The sequence below is a fragment of the Macadamia integrifolia genome, unplaced genomic scaffold (assembly GCF_013358625.1).
Source record: "Macadamia integrifolia cultivar HAES 741 unplaced genomic scaffold, SCU_Mint_v3 scaffold2196, whole genome shotgun sequence".
NCBI classification, from domain to species: Eukaryota; Viridiplantae; Streptophyta; class Magnoliopsida; order Proteales; family Proteaceae; genus Macadamia; species Macadamia integrifolia.
In genome coordinates, this window is record NW_024868565.1 from 56,063 (window position 1) to 80,295 (window position 24,233).

The following is a 24,233-nucleotide window of genomic DNA, read 5'->3' on the forward strand; positions in this document are numbered from 1 at the left end:
GGGGGTAATGTGTTGGATAACCCACTATGGTAGGTTTGATGAAACTTTTCGTGATGTCACTTCTACGATATGATGTGATTATCGCCGGAGGCGAAAACTAGCCCAGCATGGCCAATGGTAATTCTGGTGTCGTGGCTGCCAGGTTATCCAGGGTTTGCTAGTTGATTGATGGTGCATTTTGGGACCGTTAGGCTCCTAACCACAATTTAGGGTTTGTATCATTGGATAACGGATGGCAATTCCATGACCAGGGATACTACGTAATGTTTTGCACTTAACCCAACGCAGTTATATGCTAGGTGGATAATAATAAAATGAATTGTATCATACTCGGATCATGACCTATTTGTGTTTGCTAACGTGAATCCCATTCCTCAGTGGGCTTAGTGAAGTTCACACCATGTGCGTGTTTTTATCAGATAATGATGCAAATATGGTGGTACCGATGGGTACTGATACTTCCTCGTCTATGACTGAGTACGGCGGGAACTGATAGACACCAGAACCCGAGGAGCATGACATAAACCATGCACCTTGACCGAGGACTTGCTGCCATCATCTATTTATGTATTGTTAATGTTATTTTTATGGATATTAATGATGTAAATCTTGATACTGACATTGATTTGAGATAAAACATGGTTAATGTAATATAACTATTTCTTTAGATTCTCTCAAGTTTTGATAATCAATATCTTAATATATTCTCTCCGATGCAATTTTAGATTGTTTTGGGTTATGGATTGTGATAGTCAAAGTACTGCTTCAGAGACCATAGTAGTCTTGTAATACAGCGATAAGCGTCCTAGTAACATATCAGATACCTAAGTAGAGGTGGGGTATAACAAACTACATGATGACAGGAAAAAGTATTGATGCAATTACTAGGTAATGTTGGCTGAGAAAATTGTTAGGTATGAATAAGTTAGATACATGTGACTCGATTAGTGCCTACCCAAGGAATGTTGGCTAGGAAGCGATGGTTCATTGAATAAGCAACTGGATTCATTTCCCTTATCAGAGGTTGTCCGAGGTGCCACGCTCCTCAGGTTGAAGATACTTTAGTTACGATAGCTATGCTTCAATCAAATATTCAAAGTTGCCACCATCCACTTCACTAGTGGTCAGAGCCTGTTACAGATCTTTCTACAGTATACCGTTAAATCTCTTTCATAAATAACCAAAGCGAGATAGATTGAGATCGTAAGATATAATGAAATCTATTGGAATATAAATTTTTAAATAGCTAGGGCAAATAGCTCTCAAACTATTTCAAAGTTTTGATTCAAATTGATTTCAATTTCCAAATATTGTGTGCCAAAATCATACCAAAATTGAGAAATTGAAATAACTCCTTGAGTTGGAATAGAAATCCAAACAAAGAGACTTTGTTTTGGGGCCGGGGTGTCTGCAAGATGCGCAATTTCATTAATTTCATTTATTTCTTTCTCTCCATATTTTTCTTTTATTGGAAATGGTATACTGAAACTTTCAACTACAGGACACTACAATGTGTAAATAAAAAGAATGTAATCTATCTCTACATAACATACTTAAAAGAGAACTCTTATTCACTATAATCTGAAGAAGTTGACCCGGTGTCATCATCTTCATCCCCATGCTCTTCCAGATCCTCGCCTCCATTTTCCTCTTCATCCCCATCCCCATCCCCATCCCCATCCCCATCCCCATCCCCATCCCCATCCATCTCACCCTCTTCATCCCCATACCCATCCCCATGTCCATCACCATCCATCTCACCCTCTTCATCCCCATACAGCTCTTCCTCTTCATCTCCATCTCCATCTCTCCATCTCCATCTCCCTCTTCGTCACCATCACCATCACCATCACCATCACCATCGTCCCCATCCACGTCCTCTTCACTCTCCTCCATTTGGTCCTCAGGCTTCCGACAGAATAAATTTCCATAGTATTGCCCCTGCTCATCGTACTCATCCCCAGAAACCTGAGCATTGTCCTCAGATTCTGATGCCTCTACACTGTTGCTGTTTTGTGCTCCCTCTACTTGGATTGTCCTAGCTTCTTCAACATCCCATTCGTCACCTCCAGAGCTTCTGGGTGATTGCTCATCTCTGTCATTTCCGGGGCTGCACGTTTCATTGAACTGACTCAATAGTGTCTGCTTCTCAATCACCCTCTTCTCCGTTCTTGGCCTACTCCTGACTGTACGACGACCACGCTTACACCCGCGTCCCCGAGTTCGGCTCTTCCTTCTCAATCCTCGAACTGTCTTTTCACTACTCCCCACGTTTTCTTTAGCAGAGTCGGACCTTAAACTGCCACCACTTCTCTGCATCCTTCCACCTCGTCCTCGCCCTCGGCCTCCACGTCCTCGTCCAGAGCTCATACGTGCACTGGCAGTATCAACCCACCTCTCTTGTAGATATTCAGCTTGCTCTGAAATTTCTGCTGATTCAACCTCTCGGATATTTTTGACAACAGTATATCTTGATGGTAGTTTCTGTTTGAACAAGTGACAGGAAAAACAAAACAGAATGTTAAGATTTTGCATAGACTGTGTAATCTGATTATGCAGTTTTTAGGTTAGCTGTAAGTTGCAAGTCAAAATTAATCCGAGTGATGACCAGCAGCTAGCACACATATTGCCTGTTGTCAAGCATTCCTAAATTGGACAAAGCCACTCTCTCACGCAACAACCATTTCTACAATGGACGTTTTACTTTAATGTAGGGTCCTTTACATCGAAAAAGGTTCTTCATTTTCAGAATACTATACCATTTTTCCAATCTTTAAATTTAAATACTAAAACAGAAACTCACAAAGAATTCTCCAGCTTCTCTGTCTTTCTGAGACTCCGGTTTCTGGTTCATTATGTAAGAGATGGATGAATCAATATACATAAGCCTTAATGCCACAGCAGCAGTTGTTCGTGGTAACCATGGAAGTACCACAACCGATCCATGAACCGACAAGAAATCATCTATAGTACACACTGCAGATGTGGAAGAAGCTAATAATTCCTTTGTTGTCTCAAAATTAGATGAGAGGCAGTCTGGTTTAATGGCACTCTCCAACAAAGTCAGTATCTGCAAAGAAAACATAAAACAAAGTTACATATTTTCATTTTCCCCAAGTAAAAAAGAAGAATAATATCACTTTTTCAAAAAAGAAAAAAAGGAGAGAGAATTATATCTAGGCAGAGCCAAAGCTTGGCATGCATTTTGACCCATGCATAAGAGTATCCTACATAACGAAGATTCCTCACGTATAGAAGGATGCATTAAGTGCAAAAGCATAGTGCAAGAATGAGAGCATCAGATGATCATATTGAGTTCTACTGAAATGTTAAGAGAATCAGTGTGTAAAACTGTATACACATGCATTGTATGTATATACAAATTTCAACCTTCAATTAAGCTAGTCACGAAGCTAAGGTCTGACAAGACACCATATAAATATTCCATAGGTAGTCCAAAAGCACAAAGTGGCCTTGACACATTAGTCATGTATTGTTCAGTCTACGCAATATGCTCCAAATTTCTCTTTCGATCACATGTTTGCAAGACATGAAGACCTTTCCATTTCAACATAGCAAGGTAGTGAGGAATGAGGCTGAAAAGTGTCAAACTAGAAACCAAAACTACAGGGGAGAGAGGCGTGAAAGCAAGATAGGCAGCCTTGTCAGAATATGAACTTTAGTTTCTGTTTCACCATTTAAAAAGACTGGTTGTAAATTTTCTCAATAGATTCAAGTGTACATCAAAAAAGAGAAACCTAAAAGGTTAAAGGATGAATTATTTGATCAAGGTACAGAAAAAAAAAGGGTAGCACGCAAGAAAACAGAAACCTGGAGAAGTTCCTCCGCTGATGATGAAGTCTGCAACTTCACCCCCCATGATTTTCGATATGTGTCAGTCCAGAAAGGTTGAAGGGCTTCAGATGGAATAGAAACCTACAAATCAAACAAAAAGTAAGTCATGCTAGATTAAACATTCAGCGACAGCAAGAAGCCATCAAAGCATTTTAGAGCAAATGATACACCAAAACAATGACTCTTTTAACAACTAAATCCAGAAAGAACTTCCAAACCTCAATTACTGCAAGCATTGCCTTGAGCAATCTGAACCTCATGGGAAGAGAAGCATCAGAACCATGGAAAGTCCACTTAGGGTCCACTTTCTGTTTCTCTTCACATTGAACCACATGTTCAGAAAAACTGTAATCATCAAGGGCACTGAAAGAAGCATGACAGCAAGAACAGTGGTTATCTTCAGAAGAGTAGGTATCATAGCAGACATCACAAATGACAAGCAGCTCTGAGGATCTTTTCTTCCCATATTTCATAGCACATAATACATGGGGATTAAAGCATTCCTTCCACGTCCACTTCTCGAAATCTAGATATCTCTTACAGATATTAGCTTTCTCAGCTTCACTCCTCCCAAACTCAATTTTAAAAGACAATGCCTGCTCTAATGTATCAGCAGTAGATCCGCAAACCGTACTGTTAGAGCTATCAGTCCTATCTGCCGTATAATCTTGACTGGAAGCCATTTCATCAGATTCTGCTTTAACAGTAATTCCCTCTGGATTTCTGGTCTGACACAGGTTCTTTCTAACAGTTTCCCTGAAGGATATCTCAATCTTTTGCAACATAGAATGCAGATGGGATTCCCTAAACCCCCGGGTATCCAAAGAAGCCAAAAGAGCATCATATGCCTGCACATAGAATGAGCTGAATGAAGAACAAACAAAAAATGATGAACCAAAAAGAAATAAGAAAAACAGAAAATGAATGCAAGTACAACAGATGTGCATGTTTACATAAAAAAGATAAAGGGCTTGACCAAAATTATTCAGAAGTCATGCATCCAAGTATGCCTGTGCTCAGGAGAACTATGCGAAATGGGTACAATAAAAACTTAACAGGAGTGTGTAAAGGAGTCGGATCCAACAGATCCCTTAAGATTAGGAAACGGAGATGTCTCCGATACCCACTATGGGAATAGGGAGTTAACTAAAATATAATCCCCTGATGGATTTAATCTGAAATATTAGCATTAAATTTTTTATAAGGACGTCAAGATAAATAGTTAGCTGCTAGGGGCTTAACTGTAAATCATTAGCCCCTTACAGCTTCCAGAGTAAATATAGAACTTCTTCCCTTTCAGTTTCATCTATGAGAGAATAAGACCCATGATTTGGAGGCTCAGACAGAGAGGCAATGACAACATAAAGAAGGACACCATACCAGAGATACCTACCTCTTCTGAATCAATAAGCCTCCAGCAGCCATCATGGGATTCAAAGAATATCCTGCCAGAACCTGGATCATTTCTAGAAGCTGATGTAACAAACAGCCAGTATCGGTTACGCCTGCGATCTTGACCAAGAGGCAAAGACCTGTATACATACATCTCTTCTGCTTTGTGACCAATAGAAGCTTTTAACTGAGAGCGTGACTTTTCCGTGGCATAGCCACATTGTTGATGAGCGAGATTATCAGGGCCCACAGAGAACTCTTGCCCTACCATGGTCCTTTCACTAGGAACGTTATTAAGATAATTTTGACCATTTTGTAGATCAAGAAATGGTTCCAACTTCTCTGAAGCCTCACTTTTTTTGTTATCAACTCCAGGCAATGGGCTTTGACTTCCCTCTGCAGCAGAACTAGTTGCATTTGGCTCAGCCTTGATACCCGTATAAGACGAATTCTGTAATTTTGTTATGTATTCTTCTTTCATGCGCTTTTTATCAAGTTGTGCCTCTGCCCAGATCTGCTTCTTAAGAGCATTTGCCGCTTCCAAGCGTTCCTGCAAGAAACTCCATCTCAGATTAACGAAAGAAAAAGCCAAGAGAAATATATCAAATTTATTCAAGTCCCACCAAAATGGTTACCTCAAGAACAACACGAATTGAATTTCCTTCAATAGCCACACCAACTAGGGAAACAAGTGCATCCAGACGCTCATCAACACGGAGATTAGAGTAATCCCCTTCCGTCAGTCCTTCAACCCACGGTTCACCCGAATTGCTTTCATCAATCTCCGTCTCTTCTTGATCAAGATTAACTGCCTCATTGGAGGTTCCAGTGACATTGATTGACTGATCAATGGCAGCACCAGAACCATTCATTTCCTTGGATTTTTCGGGTAGAAATGAAGAGAAACTTATCCCAGAATTTGCAAAGCCACTTTGTGAAGTTTCCCCAGCCTCGTTGCCAAGAGTCTCTTTTTCATTTCCAAAGGAAGAAATTGCTTTAGTATCTGTTGCATCATTTGAATGCAGACCCTCTTTATTTAGACTAGATGAAATTCCTACATCATCAACTTCAGGATCCTCAGCAACATCACATTCGGAATCTTCATCTCTTTCAGCATCATCAGCGTCCTCTCCATCCTTTTCAGCGTCTTCAGAATCTGAATACCCACTTTGAAATATCTGTATTTTTTCGCGGGCAGCAGATAGTATAGCATCCGCATCAGCAGGGTCCTTCCTAAAAGGAGCCCGTACACAATAAGTAGATGGAGCCGTTCTCTCAAAAAGTTTTATATCCCTCGACAATGCAGCAGCAATAGATGCCTCCGGTGTCTTGCTTGTTGTAAGGTCACGAAGTCCAGATTTCTTCCAACAAAGACAGAAAATCAGGGAAAGGGATAACATAAAATAAATGCAGATTTAAGATAATGAACAGCTACCTGAATCTTATCTGCAACTTCTAATATTGTGAGGCCCTTAATTCCCTCAAGAGAAAGAACATGAAATGCTGCAAATTTAACCGTTCCTGGTGTCAACCGATGCCTGGATCTACGTGGATGAGAGAAACCCTTTTCTTGCATTATAGCAAGTGCATTTTCAGCAGCCACACCATTACGTAAGGTAGAAACTATATCTTCCCCATCATGACCCTGCACATATGAAGGCACTCATCCTTTCAGCGCATTGAAAAAGATATTTGTTTTATCTTCCCAAAACAACTATAAAAGAAGACACATGCATATGAATGCCATTTGAACAGTAAAGTCTACAACTGAAACAACTCAATTACTAAGGCTCCATTTGGTTGCAAGGGAATTTAAAGGGAAGGGAAGTGAAATTTTCAAACAAAAGGCTATGCATAGCAAGGGAAATTAAAGAGAAGAAAGTGAATTTTTCAAACCTAAAAAAAAAAAACTGTTGTAATCATTACCCCAAATGGTTATATCACTAACTCCAAATCATTCCAGAATTGGCTATTAAATTTCACTTTACTTAACATACAAATCCCTTGGATTTAAAAAGTGAAATAAAAATTACATCTAAAAAGCATCATCAGTAAATATTGTAAGAAATTTAAGTATTTTAGACAATCATATTGAGTAATGATTACCAAAAGTTCCCTTTTTTCACTTCCCTTCCCTTTAATTTCCCTTGCAACCAAATGAAGCCTAAATGAAAATATTCAACAGCAATGTCAGAAAAACCTCTAAAATATACAGAGATAGTTCAGAAATTTCAGGACCATCACAGAAGCCTGCAGAACAAGAGCTGCCTGAATTAACTTAAAATTTCCCATCTGCCATAGACACATCTAATTATAGTGTGTTGGGAGAGAGAGACCCTCCCTCACAACATTTGACCTGCACTCTGCAAAAATGGAGAACCACCTTTGCATCACTTCAATACCATGTGTGAAACATGTTATCATATTATGAAACTAAGACAAAAATTAGTTCCATTTAGCATGCGATCTCACTATGATCAGACAAATTAGTAATTTAAGACGGTCCAACACTCACAATCAGTAAAAAATTTATAATACCCAGCGTTCGATGATTTCGCGCCTGTTACTGCCAACAGGATGCAACCAAGTGCATCTTACTTGTGGGGCATATAATTATGTCAGTTCAAAACTGAAAGCCATATCAACACACAACATCAACTTATAGCACCATTCCCACTTTTGAATCTCATGATAGCCTCATTTCCAGCTCCAACAATCAGGCATAACTGCGATCATTTTTCACTTCCTTTACAGTCCGTTTCCAATTCCTCTCCTTCTACTATTTGATTGCCCATTCACATGACTTATCTTATCCCAGCAGTGATTTTGAATTTGAAAATCAAATCAGAACATCAACCTAATCCACTATAGAAAGGAAAATTTCTATGAGCAATTACCCTATCTTTTCAGGCGCACTATGAGCAATCACTTCACAGTACTTTGTATAAGGATCAGGTCAGACGATTTGCCTATTATCAGTTCCTTTTCTTGCTTTCTTCGTCATAAGATTCTTGAAAGCAAGGTGTTAACTAAAGACGAAGGTCATTATGTTTAGGTAATGTGTTTGATCAGAGACTGCTGTCAGAAAGGATTAGACAAGCATGACTTTCTACATCGTAATAGAGAAAAGAGAAAGCTAAACATGTACGATTTCATGCAAATGAATCTACCTCGTTGTCATCCCGATATAATGCCCTTCCTATACTTTTCTTCAGTTGTGGCCCAAATCCAGCAGACAGTGCAAACTGCCGGAGTATTTCAGGCCATGTCAACGGATTCAAATGACGCTGCCAGCTACGTATATCAAAGCCCCACGCATATGCCTGATAATAGAAACTGCACATTAAGCAAAAGGCTCTGGGAAAAATAAATCACCAAACCAGTTAAAAATACAGAAAGCAGCTAAAGAGGAACTTACCCCTTCAACAACCTGAGGGTGCCCACCTCCAAGATTAGCAGCATTATTTTGATTTGCTCCTAGTCCAATAGAGGGTGTCCTTGCAACATCTTCAATATCTTTTATTATGCATCTTAGAAGAGCAACATGTATCTCCCCTAACAACCTTGGATCCTGAATGGTTTGAAGGTACTTAATCCATGACCACCAAGAAATGATAGACGCAGCAAAGTATGAATCCAACTAATCCAAGACATCATATGGAACTTACGTAGTCATGAAAAGCTTGAACAAACTCATCAAGAGTAAAAGGCCAAAGCCCTAGAACATCAGCAAAAGTGATTAAAAACTTCCAAACCTGAAAAACAAATCAGTCCTCAGAAATTGAAAGAATCAGAACTAACTGCATCTGTTCAATTATAACCAAATAAATGACACATGCACTACCAAATATACAACAGATCTACCTAAGATCCTTGCTTACCCTGCAGAATCAGATAGCCAAATATCCCCACTATGTTCAGCTAAATATAGTATCTAATAACAAACTGATTCTTCAAATATGTTTGCAGAGAAACAATTGTCCCCAGGAAGTGGAAAGGTCACATGAATTAACCGAGTTCAATGGGTATTTGTAACAAGCACATGGTTATGTATCATATCCATCTTCCCTCCCCCACTGGAGGCCACAGCATACCAGAAGTACAAGAACCAAATGACAATCATTTAAGAATGACTTGGGTATATTAACTAAAATGGAATGGTAAATCATGTTGAAAGAAAAACAAGAAAAGTAAGTATAGAATTCAAATGTGAGACACCTTATATTATTCCTAGTGTCCAAGTAATTCCTTTAGAGATACCCCGTGTGTGTGTGTGTGTGTGTGTGTGTGTGTGTGTGAGAGAGAGAGAGAGAGAGAGAGAGAGAGAGAGAGAAAGAGAGAGATGTACCATGAGAAGATTCCCCACGTTTTTGTCCGAGTCAGTCCAAGGTTGGATGGTAAAAGGTCTTTTTAATTGCACAGACTTGGGAGGAAATGTACTCAACATATCTAAAAAGCAGAACTCATGTCAAAGCTTGAGACATATAATAATACAAGTGTAGGAGGGAGGAAGATAGACCCAATACAAATAAGACACAAGAAAACTTACTAAAAACATGAAACCAAATATATAATACCTGGATTACAAAAAATGCAACTAAAGGTATTTATCAGAAAAAAAAAAAATCAGCTTGAAGTGAATGGATCCATTGGCAAAGATGAAGCTCCAACAAAATGGAACTCAAAACAATGCAGAAAACCATTCAGCTTATCTTAGTTGGAAATTTATCAACAAAATAATAACTTGATCTGTGTATAACAATAGTGTCAATAAAAAATTTTAAAATTAAAAAAAATATATATATATATTTAATAAATAAACTTTAATTTTTAATAGATGGTAAAGAAATGAGGTTACTCGTAATTGACGTGAGCAAGGATGTAGAAGGGATTGAAACTGAGGATAATAAATAAAGGTAGAACACCCAGCAAATTGCAGGGCTTGGTAGAGAGGTGTAACTAGAACAACTAGCTCAACTCACCGACTTTGATGAATAACAAAAGCCAGCAGAAGGGGATCAAATTTGAACCTTGTATTTTCGATATGACAGCACATTGTTATTAACTTCCGGGATATTAGAGCCAAATGGGAGAACATTCAGAATTTCTTAGTGAGATTGCAAGTTCTACCTCTGAATAAATCAAGGTTTTGTAATGTATCACTGTCAAGAGAAATGATTGAGGGCAACCCCTCACTTGAAGCAGCTAGCTCCATAAGTTCCAAGCGTTCATCCTCAATAAGTTCCATGGATTCTTTAGCAATTCTGCGAGCAGTAGCTCGCTCATTAGCAGCTTTTAGTCTTGCAGCCTCCTTTTCTCTACGAAGTTCCTCTTTCTGCTTCATCTTCTCAGCCTGTTTTAAGTAGACAGACTCCAATTACTAGTCCTACACTCCCACGATATAAACCATCCCGCAAAAAAAAAATATATATATATATATATAAAGGAATTTATAATAGCACGTTGCCAGCTTACTCTCAAAGTTTCTTTCTGTAAAAACTTCTCCCTTCGCTCGTTTTCACGCCTTTGCTCCCGGAGGAATCTCTCCTCCTCTTTCTGCTTTTCACGCATCAACCTCTCTTCTTCCTTCCGTCTTTCACGGTCATGCCTCTCCATTTCTTTCCTCATTTGTTCTTCCCTCTTAAAAATAACAGGACCCAAGGCATAAGTTCACAACTGATGATCCACAAAGAACACAACATTTAACAGTATTAAGGGTAGTACCTTCCGCCTCAACACATCTTGTTTCTCCAGTTCTTTCCTTATCCGTTTCTCATGGGCTTCAACTTCCCTCGCAATTCTCGCCTCATCACTCTGCATGTGCATTAAAAGTTTAAAACACATGTACGAAAAAAAAAATCTTGGATCAGAAAGATGACTTGACTTTGCTTTAGAATACCTTGCGTTTTCTTTCCATCCGAGAAACATCATCATCATGGGAAACACGCCTGTCAGATGATACAAATGAGTTTTCTATTCCAAGCATTGGATGAGCACCAAACTGAGCATCCATCCCAATGCTAGCAAAGGAGTTTGTATGAGGAACACCGTCATAATCTCCTGAAGTTGAAGGATACATGTGCCCCTGCCTTCCCTGTTGACCTAAAAGATTAACACTTGACATCTGACCTTGGAAACCGAAACCTGTTGAAACCTGTTCATTTCCATGTAAAAATGGCCCTGCAGCAGGAAACGACGAAGTCCTGGCACTAGGACCATCAGGTGAATCGTAGAAATGAGATGAAGTTACTCTATCATACGAATCAGATCTAACACTAGGCTGCTCAGGAAGAAATTGATATTCCTGGAGAGCTCTTGCAGCAGCCACCTGAGGATGAACCACATGGACATTTCCAGTTGTCAGCTTTCTTTTCCCACTAGATGAACCAGGTACGAAACAATGTTCCATATTGGGCATGATTGGGGATATCTGTGAAAGACATGAGCAAGATGGTAATGCTTCTTTGCTCTTATGGAAATGAAACATAAAGTGCTGATAATTATAACCATAATAGTATCTGGTTTCTAGAGACAAGTAAGAATAAATAGTGCAACAAATGCTTAAACGTTCATCTCGTCCACAAAGAAAGAAGCTTAGAGAGAAACCATCTACAGAAATAACATGCTTAAAGGTTAGTAGGATGGTATAAGCATTTCAAACACAAATCCGGTCCATTCAAATTATGACAACTACGAAAGCAAACAGATTTGCATCCAACTCCACCCATGTGAAAGAGATTGGGGAGAGAGGAAGGGGGGAGCCACACATGTCAAACCTTCGTAACATCCTGGTCAGGGGCTCAAGCAAAATGCAATTCAAGGCCCACCAAGGCAATAAACAAGGAAGCACTACTTCCACATCCAGATGTGGAATAGTAAACTAACAAATGTGATGCATGCAGGAGCTCCTCCCAGATCAAATTGTACAAACAGAAAACATGTATACTGCAACCAACATACTCGGAAGAAATTTAATTTATTTTTGGCCTTACCACAATGTGGATTGCATATCTATACTTGTTATCCCAGCAAGATAACAGATTATTAATTATATGAGTGACCTCCAATGAAATCATACCAGCAGATTGTGCCCATTACACTGATGGGAAATGCATATATTTTACATTTAGTCCAACAATAACTAAACATAATTCAGAAAACCTACAACTCACTTTTAAATAAAAGTAAGCAGTTTATAAGTCCAGATTTGAAGCAATTGCCTTGCTCACAAGCAGTCAGCAGGCAACATATACTTTAAAAAAGAAAATTTAGCTGACAACATAGATGCCAAGAGCAGTCGTTGCTTCGTCGGTACAGACAGGGAATTGCATTTGATAAAGCATAGTTGAAGTCTCACTCTTGTGTGGTTTCTCCACCAAAAGACAGGTTTTGCCAAAGGAAAAGCAAAATGTTGTGGTAACATGCTTATAAAACATCCAAATATTGGCCTTTGCAGATCAATCAGATTGAAAGTACACAATTCTAAATATTCTTTTTTCATGGGGTAACATGGGCTCCCTATGTTCATTTTCCATTATTTCATTAACACCACAAGGGGGTTCACAAACACACTACACATGCAGAAGTTTCTGATTGTCCCCTTCCCTTGTACTTCACAATTTCATTCCTTTCCCATCTAATGAATTTTTTTATTCAAATTTTGACTTCCAAAGCATAAAACAATTCTAAACATATATTACAAAAGCAAAAAGACAAGGAAGAATAAGTTAGAAAACTAACTTTGATTGACTTAGAATCATGTCGTTCATATAATTTGCTATCATAAAGCCGTGCTGCTTGCTTCTGCTGACCAATTGTCGCTGATGCACATAAAATATATATATAAGTTAGACGGGTAGTCCATTTTGAACAGTTTTAGAATAGGCAATCATTCAATTTCAAAGTAACCTAAGAAACTACTAATTTATCAATATTCCAAATTGCTTCTCTTTTACCTTTACTTAAGAAAGAGTGCTACATGGTAGTTAAGGCAAATAAGAAAGCAAGCTGACCAGAGTCATGAAAGAAGACATAGGCAAATGTGCTTCCAAATCAGCTTCAATAGTCAAACAAAATTCAATACAACTGAATCAAGATGAGAATGATATGATCAAAGATACCCTTATTAAGAAACTTCACATTTCTTAATTCAAGTACTTATCAATTTGATTTCTTTTTTAACTGTAGCTGCAAACTCTCTAAAAGTATAGTATAAGCAGCCAAATTAAGTAAGATCCATCATCAAAATATGATCTTTTTCCAGCATATAGACATTCATGTGTTCACAGAGGACAGATCCTCTCCAGTTCTGTATAATATTAACAAAAAGCAATATATCTCAGTTAATCTCAGTCTCAAGAAATATGGTTGCTTTTGTATGCTTCTTCAGTACCCTGTCCTTCACTACTGTAAAAAATTTAGTTCTCCTTCTCATTCATTCTATTGATCAACCAAGAGCAGATATAGCTAAAAAAAAAAAAGGCTGAAAATTATGCAAACAAAAAAGCAAAGATGAAGACAAAAATCTCAACTCTTGAGAATGTGTCAAAATGTCAAGTACAAAATGAAAGATCTTTAAAAGGAAAACTAAGATCTGATCGTTGACTTTCAGGAAACAAACAGGCAAAAGAAGATCAATGACTAGAGCATGGAATAAGAATGAAGTAAAGAAATAACCCATCTTCTGGTCTTTCATGTTCACCAAAACGATTTCAAAAGAGGAACTTCTTTTTAGCACTATCTATTCATGTCACAAAGCTTTCCACCTCTCCTACTGACACTTTCAAGGGCTGAAACATTCCTTCAGCATCATTTCAAAACAACAAGAAGAATTTTTACATGGGCAAGGCTTTCCACCTCGGTGGAAAAGGGATCCAGATGATTGAAAGAGTGTTAGATAAATGACTCTGTCCAGTAACAAAAGGGAGAAATGAGTTTCTATGTACAAACCAATAGCATGCCAAAACAACCTTTTTTGCGTATCAAGAAAAACTCCGAAACAATGCTTTTTAAAACAGATCAAGTGATTAGTCCAGCACACCTACCAGCATCCCAAACAATTCCAGACTATTTTGCCTTCCAGATTTGAAGAACCAAACAGATCAGACATGGACTCTGCAGCGAGAACATACAGATTTTAAGAAAATTTCACCTTTCACCGTCCGACACTCTCTAACATGTAGATGGAATCCTCCTATGCACCTAAGATAGCCCACTAACCGCAAATTCAGACTATTTTCACCAGGAAAAGATCCATCCGATGTAGCATATAGATTTAAAGACATCCATATTCCCCAAAAGGGGAAAAAAATTAATAAAGGCAATGATAACAAAAATGGAAAGTACAACGTTTCCTTCCATTGTTAGATACACGAAAAATGGTTAGTGTGACATTTTTTTCTGTTATAGGTTTTTCCTTTTTCCTGCATGCGAGGTAAAATATGTATATTTTATTGTAAATGTAAAAACAACAACCTACAGTATACAGAGCTAGATGTACCCTCAAGGAGAGTAGTATTCAGCCCGACTGAATAGAAAAATCCTCCCAATTATCACAAATACCAAGAGTATTGTAGTCTGAAAGTAACATGATCCCCAATCACAAGAAAACAGACCATCACCCTACATTTTGTTCCATAAGCATCACAGAATCCTTACAAAAATCTAACATTTAATTCCTTCCATATACTCCAAAACTAACATTAAACCAGTTCAATGCATAGGATGTAGAACGGAAAAGAGAGAGAGAGGTCAGTAACTGGTAGGTTTCCTAACTAAGGTGAAGCAATAGAGTTTCCAAGTAAAGATTGAAAGAGAATGAGATAAAGTATTTTTTATCTCCAGATTTTCTTTAGAAAATAAAGATTATATTTAGGGAAAAAAGATCCCCGCACAAGCGGTGTGGGGATGCTTTCCCATGCCCTCTCACATTCTGATCATGTGTGCGCCCCTCATTGACACTCTGTCTTCTGTCTAACCATGTTGTTACAACAGTGTATTCCAATACTCAAGTTGTTAATCAAGGGCCACAACAATGTATCAACACACAACGAAACCCACCGCATGTGCAGGCCTACACATACAAACATGGGTCTGCATGTGGCACCATCACATGGTGGCTCCATCATGTGGCACTCAGGGTACAAGGCGTAGAGGCACAATAACACACAACCACAAAGCCCTTGCACATACCCAGGGATCAAACACCCAACCTACTGGCTTTGATATCATGTTACAACCGCTTATCCAAAAGCTCGAGCTATTACGGGCCACAACAACACATGTGGGCCCTGCAGACGAAACAGTTTCCCACACTGTGATTCATGTGGCGTGGGAATCCCTCGCACTATATTTAATTCAACTCCGAAATTGTGGTTACTAAACAAGGGGTAAGAGAGAGAGGGACTACTATGTGAAACAACCTAAGGAAGAAAATAGGAGGAGAAATTTTACGAGGCAATTTACCAATAACTGTAGGTTGTTGGATTGCTTACAAAATGTAAATTAAAGGAAAAAAAATAAATTGGTGCAAGCACAAAATAGATAGGCCGATATAGATATGGCAAGAAAGTAACATTTATGTTCCGTTTTATAGTTGAACCTTTATATTCCTTTCCCTTATTTTTTATTAATTGCCAATATCCTTTTATGGTTGAACCACATGAATGTTGCAGTAGATAAGTTTTTATTCTTTCACTATAATGAGAAATCAAACTTTCAAGAAATCAATATTAAATTAGCAAGAATAGTGAGTAAATTCTACATTTTTAGAATAGAAACATGCAAGGAAGTAGTATATATCCTTCATTTTTTCAAAGAAAGACATTCCAACTCTTCATAAGATGAAGCTAGTAACCTTGCCAATCCTTAAGCAGAGTTGATATTCCCAACTCAATAGTAAAGAACTCTCATATTCCGGAAATATTAAAATAAAAAGAACATCCCATTGGACAAGGCTCCCGTGACTGTAGGGTCTGGGAGGGGCAAATGTACGCAACCTTACCCTGTGCTTCGTAGGAGAGGCTGTTTCCAAGTTTCACCAGCGCTCACCCACTTTCTATATTCCGGAAATATAGATAAACATAAATAGTAATGATGATAGTGATAGTAAATTGTTTCCTTCATAGCTTAACCACAAGAAAATGCATAGTGTAACATTGTTTCATTTTATAGCTGAACCAAATGAAAATTGCAGCTTCAAAGTTCCAGCCTTCATTGGAGTGAAAATTAAAAACATTATGAAGTCAATATGGAATTAGCAGGAACAGTGAAAGTTGAGAATATGGAAATCAAACATGCAAGCTAGTAATGAAACACGTTCCGAAACCACACAACAAAACTCATATGCTCTCCAATCCTGAAGAGAGAAAGAAACTACCAACTCAACAACATAAAACCAAAGAATACATATTGCCAATAGAAGTGATGTCTTGTATTCCATACACAGGAAAAACACAAATAATAATGACGACAAAAACAACAGCAATGACAATGAAGGTAATAGTATGTGACCCTTTATAGGATTTTTTTTCTCTCTAACCTACCTTTCCATGTATGGTTCAACCACAAGAAAATTGCAAAGTGTAACATTGCTTCCTCTTAAAGTGGAACCACATGAAATTTCAGTGTTTTCAAGTTTTATCTCTCACTAGAGTAAGAAACCTAATATGCAGCATTGACATGACATAAGTAGGAAGAGTAAGAAACCTAACATGCAGTATTGACATGGCATAAGTAGGAGCCATGAGCAATTGAGAATATAAAAAACCAATATGCAAGAGAGTAGTATCCTATATCTCTTTCTTTCTTTTTCTTGGGTGAATAAATAATTCATTACCAAGGAGAAGAAGATACATACAACCCCTAAAGAGGGGGGGAGGGGGAAGGGGAAGGGGAAGGGGAAGGGGAAGGGGAGGAGAGAGAGGGAAATAAAAAACGTGACCTATCCTCCAAAAGAGGAAGTGTTACGGATAACAGAGCTAGGAAGTTCCCACGAAGCTACAATGTGACAATTTCTTGGGGGGGCTACACGAAGAAAACACATTTACAATCTTGGCTTTGACATCAAAGGAGATGGAGGCCCAAATCTTTCCCAAAGGCCGAGAGTTGGATGTCCATTTATTATGATTTCTCTCCATACAGATTTGATTTATGGTAGCGCAAAAAAGTGAGCTTGCCTACCATGTCGCATATGGGCTTCCCCTGAAAAGTCATATCCATCCAGATTCACTCCCTCTCAAAGGGGAGAATGACCTTGTTAGAAGGCTAACATTTGGCAAGGACCCCTTTCCAGATAGAGGAGGAAACAGGACAAGCAAAAAAGAGGTGATCAATATCCTTAGGCTCAGTTCCACATAGGTAACACTGAGGAGGAACTGGAATTCTTCTCTGGATGAGAAAACTCTGCATGGGAAGGCATTTGGTGAACACTCGCCAAGCCGTGAAGCTTTGCCAGGGGATATGATGCTTGAACTAGAGAGCTTGTGCCAAGGGGAAGGAGGGCTATGCATCCTGATAAAGTCCCAAGCCGCCCTAGCACTAAAAAGGCCTAAGGGCAAGGGGACCAGCGGATGGCATCATGCCTAAGATGCCGAATTCCAGAGATGACCGGCAAAGAATTCTAGGTATCAGAGATCTGATCCGAGGAGGGGGTCGCGGGAGACCAAGAGCCAAAAGATAAGATATTTGCAACTAGGGCATGCCTAGGTAGTCCAAAGCCAATAGATGGTTCTGGCACTTAAGATAAGGGAAAGAACTCCCCTACGAACCTAGGGATCAAGCCATATATAGATGAAGGACCCATTAACAATCTAAGTGGAAATAGATCCAGATACAACTAGCCTAATAGCAATGATCTTGCGCCACACCCAGGAGGCATCAGTAGAGGGGCAAAGAGTCCGATTTGAGAATGGTTGAATAAGCCCAATCAACCCATATGCTTTTCTTCTTAAAGGCCAGCTTCCAAATCAACTTAATCAAACCAGCCATGTTGGCACCCCTGATGCGTCTCAAACCCAATCCCCCTTCGGGTTTTGGAGTGCAAACAGCCCCCAAGAAAGAGGCTGAAGGAATCTGTTGCAATCACTACCTTTCCAAAGGAACGAAGCAAAAAATGGACTCAAGCTAGAGATGGTGAACTTAAGCAAACCAAAAATTCCGGACCAATAAATATAGGAGGCTTGGAGGACTGATCTAATAAGCTTCAATCGGCCTGCAAAGAAGAAAAGCTTGCCTTTCCAAAGTTGAAAGCGCTTGATCACAAGCATGGGCATGTACAGTGATGGGCAGAGAGCCTTGTAGGGATAAGAGGCAACCCAAGGTACTTAACAGGGAACTAGCTAATGGCAAATCCAATCTTCTCAAGCAATGAGGTTTTGATATCCTCGGAGACACCAACAAGGAAGAGAAGATTTGGCATGGCTGATGTAGAGATCCAACATTGAAGCAAAGCGGTTCAAGCATTGCATAATGGTATCAAGGGAAGAACCATTTGCTTTAGAGAAGATCATCAAATCATCCGCAAAAGCAATGTGAGTAACCTTAAGACCCTTGCACTTTGGGATGCGAGAGATAAGCATATGATCAGTGGCCAATTGCAGACTTCTAAAGAGGACTTCCATTGCCAGGAAAAATATGTAAGGGGAGAGAGGGCATCCCTGACGAATTCCTGTAGAGGAGGGGAAGTATCCAGCTAGGCTTCCATTAACCAAAATCAAGAAACGAGGAGAAGCAATACACTGGTAGATCCAATTAGCAAAAATTAGCAGGAATAACATCTTGATGAGAACTGAAAAAATAAAATCTCATCTCAAAGAATCAAAAGCCTTGTGGATGTCAATCTTCATGAGAACTGCTAAGGAATGAGATTTTCTGTCAAAGCCTCTGACAATCTCATGACATAGAAGGATGTTGTCTGCAATACTTCTGCCCAGGATAAAAGTCGACTTGTTTGTATTGATAAGGGAATCAATCACAAGCTTGATTCTGTTAGCAAGAACCTTAGCAATGAACTTATACAGAAGGTTGCAAAGAGTGATTGGCCTGAAGTCATTCATTGAAGCAGCTCCTCCTTTCTTAGGGATGAGGTAGGGGAATGTAGCTAATACCTTCAATCTGGCTAAGATGAAAGAAGAAACTCTTGATTGCATTGATCAAATCCTCTTTAATAATGTCCCCTAAGTAGAGATGAAAAAACCTATACTGAAGCCATTAGGATCAGGAGTTGAGCTTTGCTTGCTTTGTGGGAATATCCACAAGCAAGCTTGTCATATTATCAGGAATGAATTTGCTTATAAGACCATCCAGGATGGGAATGCTCGGCGAAGACCTTGGATTGAACAGGTTCTTGAAGTAGTCAACCGCAACATCTTTTATCTCATCAACTTTATAGACTTGAATTCCATTTGAGCTGGTGAGACTAAGGATAGAATTGAAGTTGTTTCGAGCTTTCAAAAAGCAGTGAAAATAAGCCAAATTAGCATCACCCAATCCAGCCAATTGATTCTAGTCTCCTGCCTCAAAAAACTTTCCTCTTGCAAGAAGTGAACAAAGGTTTGCAGATTCAATATTTTCCTCATCAGCCAAGGATGGGTTCAAGTGATCAGTATGATGTTGAAACTGAATAGAAGCAAGCTTATTTCTGCGGTCAACAACTTGAGAAGAAATATTCCCCAAGGAGTTAGTATTCCAAGCCTTAAGGGTTTCCTTCGACATGCTTCCTAAATGGAGTGAAAATCAGGGTGAGAGGACCACATGTCAAAAAATTTAAAGGGTTTAGGCCCAAAGGAGGTGTTGGGTTGGATTAAGAGGGAGATAGGGCTGTGATCATATATGGCAGGGGATTCAAAAACAGCATGAGAGGAAGGGAAAGAGGAAAGCCTGATTTCATTTACCAACAGTCTTGTCCAATTTACAAGCAATGCGGGCAGCGCCTGATCTTTTATTGTTCTAGATAGAATTGGAGCCCGACCATCCAAGGTCATCAACCGCAATATCATTTATATATTCGTTAAAAGCATCAAAATTGCAATATTGATAGCACTTCCACCTTGTTTCTAATGACAGAACCGAATAACATTGAAGTCCCCACATTTCCCCTAAGGATGGGAACCAATCTGGCCAACAATGCAACGAAGGTCATTCCAGAGGACTTCTCTATCAGCCGTACGATTAGAGACATAAATGGCAGAAAGGAAGAAGGAGAAGTTGACTGCAGGGTCAGAAACAGAGAGGTGAAGAAGTTGGGGAGTGGAAGATAAGAGAGAGACAAATAGCTTAGAATTGTCCCAGAGAAAACAGATTCAGCCATTAGGGTGGTGTGAGTGATTGGTAAAGAAAGACCAAGAAGGGGTAATACTAGAGGCAATACGGGCAAAAGATGATCCCTTGACATGAGTCTCAAGCAAGCAACAAAAGGTACGACAAAGGTTCTTAATGAGGAGCAGAATAGTAGCGTGTTTCTCAAGGGAGTTCAGACCCCTAGAATCCAGAAAAAGGGCTTGGGACATCAGGCCACAGAGGAGGAGCGGGGCAAGCCAAAGGGGGACCGGGACCAATGCCGACACCGATGTTGGTAAGAGCAGGAGGAAGAGACAAGGATGGGAGGCTCCTGAGGAATGGGAGAAATGGTCAAAGGCCTAGAGACAGAGTTGCGGGTTTTTTGGTATAGGCATAGGAATTTTTTTTTTTTTCCTTGGGTTTGTTTGCGGGTAAGGAAGAAGGTTCGAGAGAATGCCGTTGGGTATTAGGATCCAAAACTGGCAGGGGCTGGGCCTAGGCCAAGGAGGAGGAATTGCTAAAGTGATTAGAAATGGAAAGTTGGGCCTGGGCAGAGGAAGGCCCATCGTCCTGAGACAAAGAGGCCTAGGCCGAGATATTGTCGATCAAAGAAGGTGGGCCAATGGAGGGGTATCCGGTTGGACCAAACGAACCAAGGAGAGGTGGGGAGCAGAAGTAGGTAGAGAGGTGGACATCTTGGCTGACGTGGGAGAGGAACAAAACTCCTTATCAGAGTGGTCGAGGAAACCAAAAGAAGTATCGAGTGACTTTCAGGTAGAAGGCGACAGAGAGCCTACGATAACGGAGAAGAAGATCGAGATCCAGGGCCAACAGATCTAGATGCAGCGCCAGAGGAGTCTCCTGAGGAAGAATCAGAGTTGAAATCTTCAATCAGGGCAAGAGGCTACTATCCAGAAGGGACAACTTCAGAGTGAAGGACAGAGGGAAGCTCCTCGGTATCTTCCCTAGTAGAATCCAAAATGGCAAATCGGTTTTGCCCAATGGCCAAAAGGGACATCATGAACCAGAGGATTACTATGTGCTTCAACAGCGGAAGTTCGACGGTGGTTCCGACATCTGGTTTTTCCTCTTCCTCTTGCCGGAGGAGGAAGGGGAAGCCCTCTTTCGTCGACAGACATGACTGAATGATCTCTTCGATGGATGGGACCAATGGGGTCAGCAAGCACCACATTCTGGGGGGTCCAAAGTCTGGAATTTTGGCTTAGAGAGAGCAGAGTTGTGACCAAAGCCTTGCAAGATAAACATTGTGGGGCTTCTAGTCGTAGAGGACCAATTGCTGGAAGCAGGGCTCATCGCCTTATGAACAGAGATGGAGGAAGGGAGTTGGCCTGAAGTTGAGACCTCGACACAAGTTCTGATGTAGGCAAAATTATCCTTTCCATTGGTTCTGGCATCTAAGCATAAAGGGATGCCAATAACCGATCCCATAGAGCTAAGCCCTTCTGAGCACCAAAAGTGCAGGGGAAGACCAGAAATCCAAAGGGGGATGGTCGAATAGTCAATTTGATTGAGGAGGAGAAGTTGCTGCCAAGGCCGGAGAAAGATAGGCTTCCTACCAACCATCCAAGGTCCTCCTTCCAAGCACCGTGAACTTATCTCGTTCTTCAAAAAACTTGAACATGAAGAAGCCATGGTCCAGAAAAAAGGTATCCACAGTTCCCACAGGTCTCCATTGTTTGAGCAAGGAGAGCTTGCCAAGATCAAAGGGAGGACGGCAGCCCAGGAAGTGACCTACTAGAGAATTCTTCCAGCTTGGAAGGAGGGATGATATGGAGAGGGAGTCCATCGACAGGGGGGAATGATGTGTTTAAAATGGGAATTCCAAGCTCCTCCCAAAGGAGGGGGAGAGGGGATGGGGGTTGCAGGCAAGGAGGAGGGAATAGGGGAGATAGGAGAAGAGACCCCTTCACGGAAGAGGACAGCCATGGAGGCCGGGAGGCGGGAGGCCCTCAGAAAAGGGAAAAAGAGCTCCAATCCTCTATTCCTTATCAATGGAAAATATTGCTATCCTTCATAAGATGACATTTGTATCGTTGTCCATTACTGAAGGGAGGAAAAAAAAAAAACTACCAACTTGAGAACATAAAACAAAAGAAAAAGAATTACCAAGAGGCGCACCAAATGCATCAGGTGGCAAGGGATCAAATTCCATTCCAAGAATTGGGCCATCTTCCCTCAATGGTTCCCCCAACTGTGCCTCCACAGCAGCAATAGCTCTTAACTCCATTATCGACTGGGGATGCTCATAATACCTCTTCATCATTGGTATATCAGCAGCAGTCACCTTGGGAGGAGGAGGAGGAGAAGGTGGCGGTGGTGGTTGTGGACGGGCAGTAACAACCTTGCGAACCTCAGCTTGTCCAAACGGACTTGACCCAGACCCGGATCCCGACCCAGGCTCATTCCCCGGTTCAGCCATCATTTTGTCTCCCGCCACCACCGGAGCATCCTTCCTCTGCCGCTTCGCCGGCGTGGGCTTCCTATCCTTTAATCTCCGGTGACAAAACCACATCTGCAACTGCCGATCCGTCAAGCCCAGCTTCACCGATAGCTCAGCCCGCATAGCCTCCGACGGATACGTCTCCACTGTTTAACCAATTCAAATCAAACAAAAACAAAACCACCAATTCCCATTAACCTAAAACATTCATTCAAACTCAATGAACAAAAACAAAACAAAAAACCAAGAAATTAAATTTATTTTTTTTTACAGACCAGCATAAGTCTTCTCCAGAAGCTCTAACTGAGATGCAGTCTTCATTTTCCGCTTCGTCCTTGTCTCCCCTCCTTCAGGGGGCTTCTTCTTATCTCCTTCCGCCGAACCATCCTCCATTGTTACAAGCAGAGAATAATCGATCAAACCCTAACAATCGAAACGAAGATACAAAACACAAGAAACTAGGGTTTGAAGTAATAAGATGGAAAAGGTGAGATGGGTTTTTTGGAATCGTTTTAGAAATGTGAATTCGTCTGAGACTTGATAGGGAAGAAATACAAAAGAAAAACAAAGAAAAGAGTTTTTTTGGAAGAGATGTGCGGTGAGATTTGGCGAACGAATAAGAACAATAAATAATTAATAACCTCAAAAAGATTTATAATAATTAGGGAAGAGCAAGTAATAGTAGTAGTAGTAATAATAAGAAAAGAAGAAAACAAAAAGAGAGAGAGATTGATGAACGAATTAAAGAGAAGAAAGAGAAACAAAAACAATCAAGAAGAAGAGTCCCTCTCGTTTCCATCTTTCTTCCACAACGTTACGCGTTGTGTTGTGGATGTTGTTTTGTAAAAGAAAGAAAAGAAAAAATTTAGCTGATCAAAACAATAAACGCAAAAATTCAAAAAAAAAAAAAAAAATGTTATCAAAGTCTATCTATCTCAACTCCCAACTACGGTTTGTATTAAAACTTAAAAAGGGTAAAAGATGCTTTGAAACCGGACGAGCAATTCACGAATCCAATTGTTTTTGGATCAAATCTTCTTTTTTTTCGTTCCACTTCCAAATCCAATCAAAGATTCCATTCGAATGGATCAAAAGTTGCTTCAGTGACGATCTTGGCACTGGAACTAATAGAAAAAACAGGCGTGGAAATGACCTTTTTCTTGGGCTTTCTTAAATTTTACAAAGTCATTCGAGGTCTCTTTCTCTCTCTTCTTTCTCTCTCTCTGTTCCTGTTTTTCTCTCTCTAAAA

General features: G+C 40.0%; 1 protein-coding gene across 1 annotated transcript; it reads right to left on the bottom strand.

The window, feature by feature from the left end:
* Positions 1 to 1,405: 1,405 nt before the first annotated feature.
* On the bottom strand, positions 1,406 to 23,841 carry LOC122066026 (homeobox-DDT domain protein RLT2-like). Its single transcript, XM_042629849.1, is given in 19 exon segments — positions 1,406 to 1,801; positions 1,804 to 2,484; positions 2,804 to 3,070; positions 3,832 to 3,936; positions 4,074 to 4,703; positions 5,249 to 5,797; positions 5,883 to 6,608; positions 6,683 to 6,892; positions 8,418 to 8,570; positions 8,666 to 8,818; positions 8,916 to 9,002; positions 9,596 to 9,696; positions 10,378 to 10,600; positions 10,723 to 10,887; positions 10,972 to 11,061; positions 11,147 to 11,677; positions 12,988 to 13,067; positions 22,651 to 23,130; positions 23,260 to 23,841. Coding segments are annotated over 19 exon segments (5,583 nt in total). The 5' UTR covers positions 23,378 to 23,841; the 3' UTR covers positions 1,406 to 1,567.
* Positions 23,842 to 24,233: the final 392 nt, after the last annotated feature.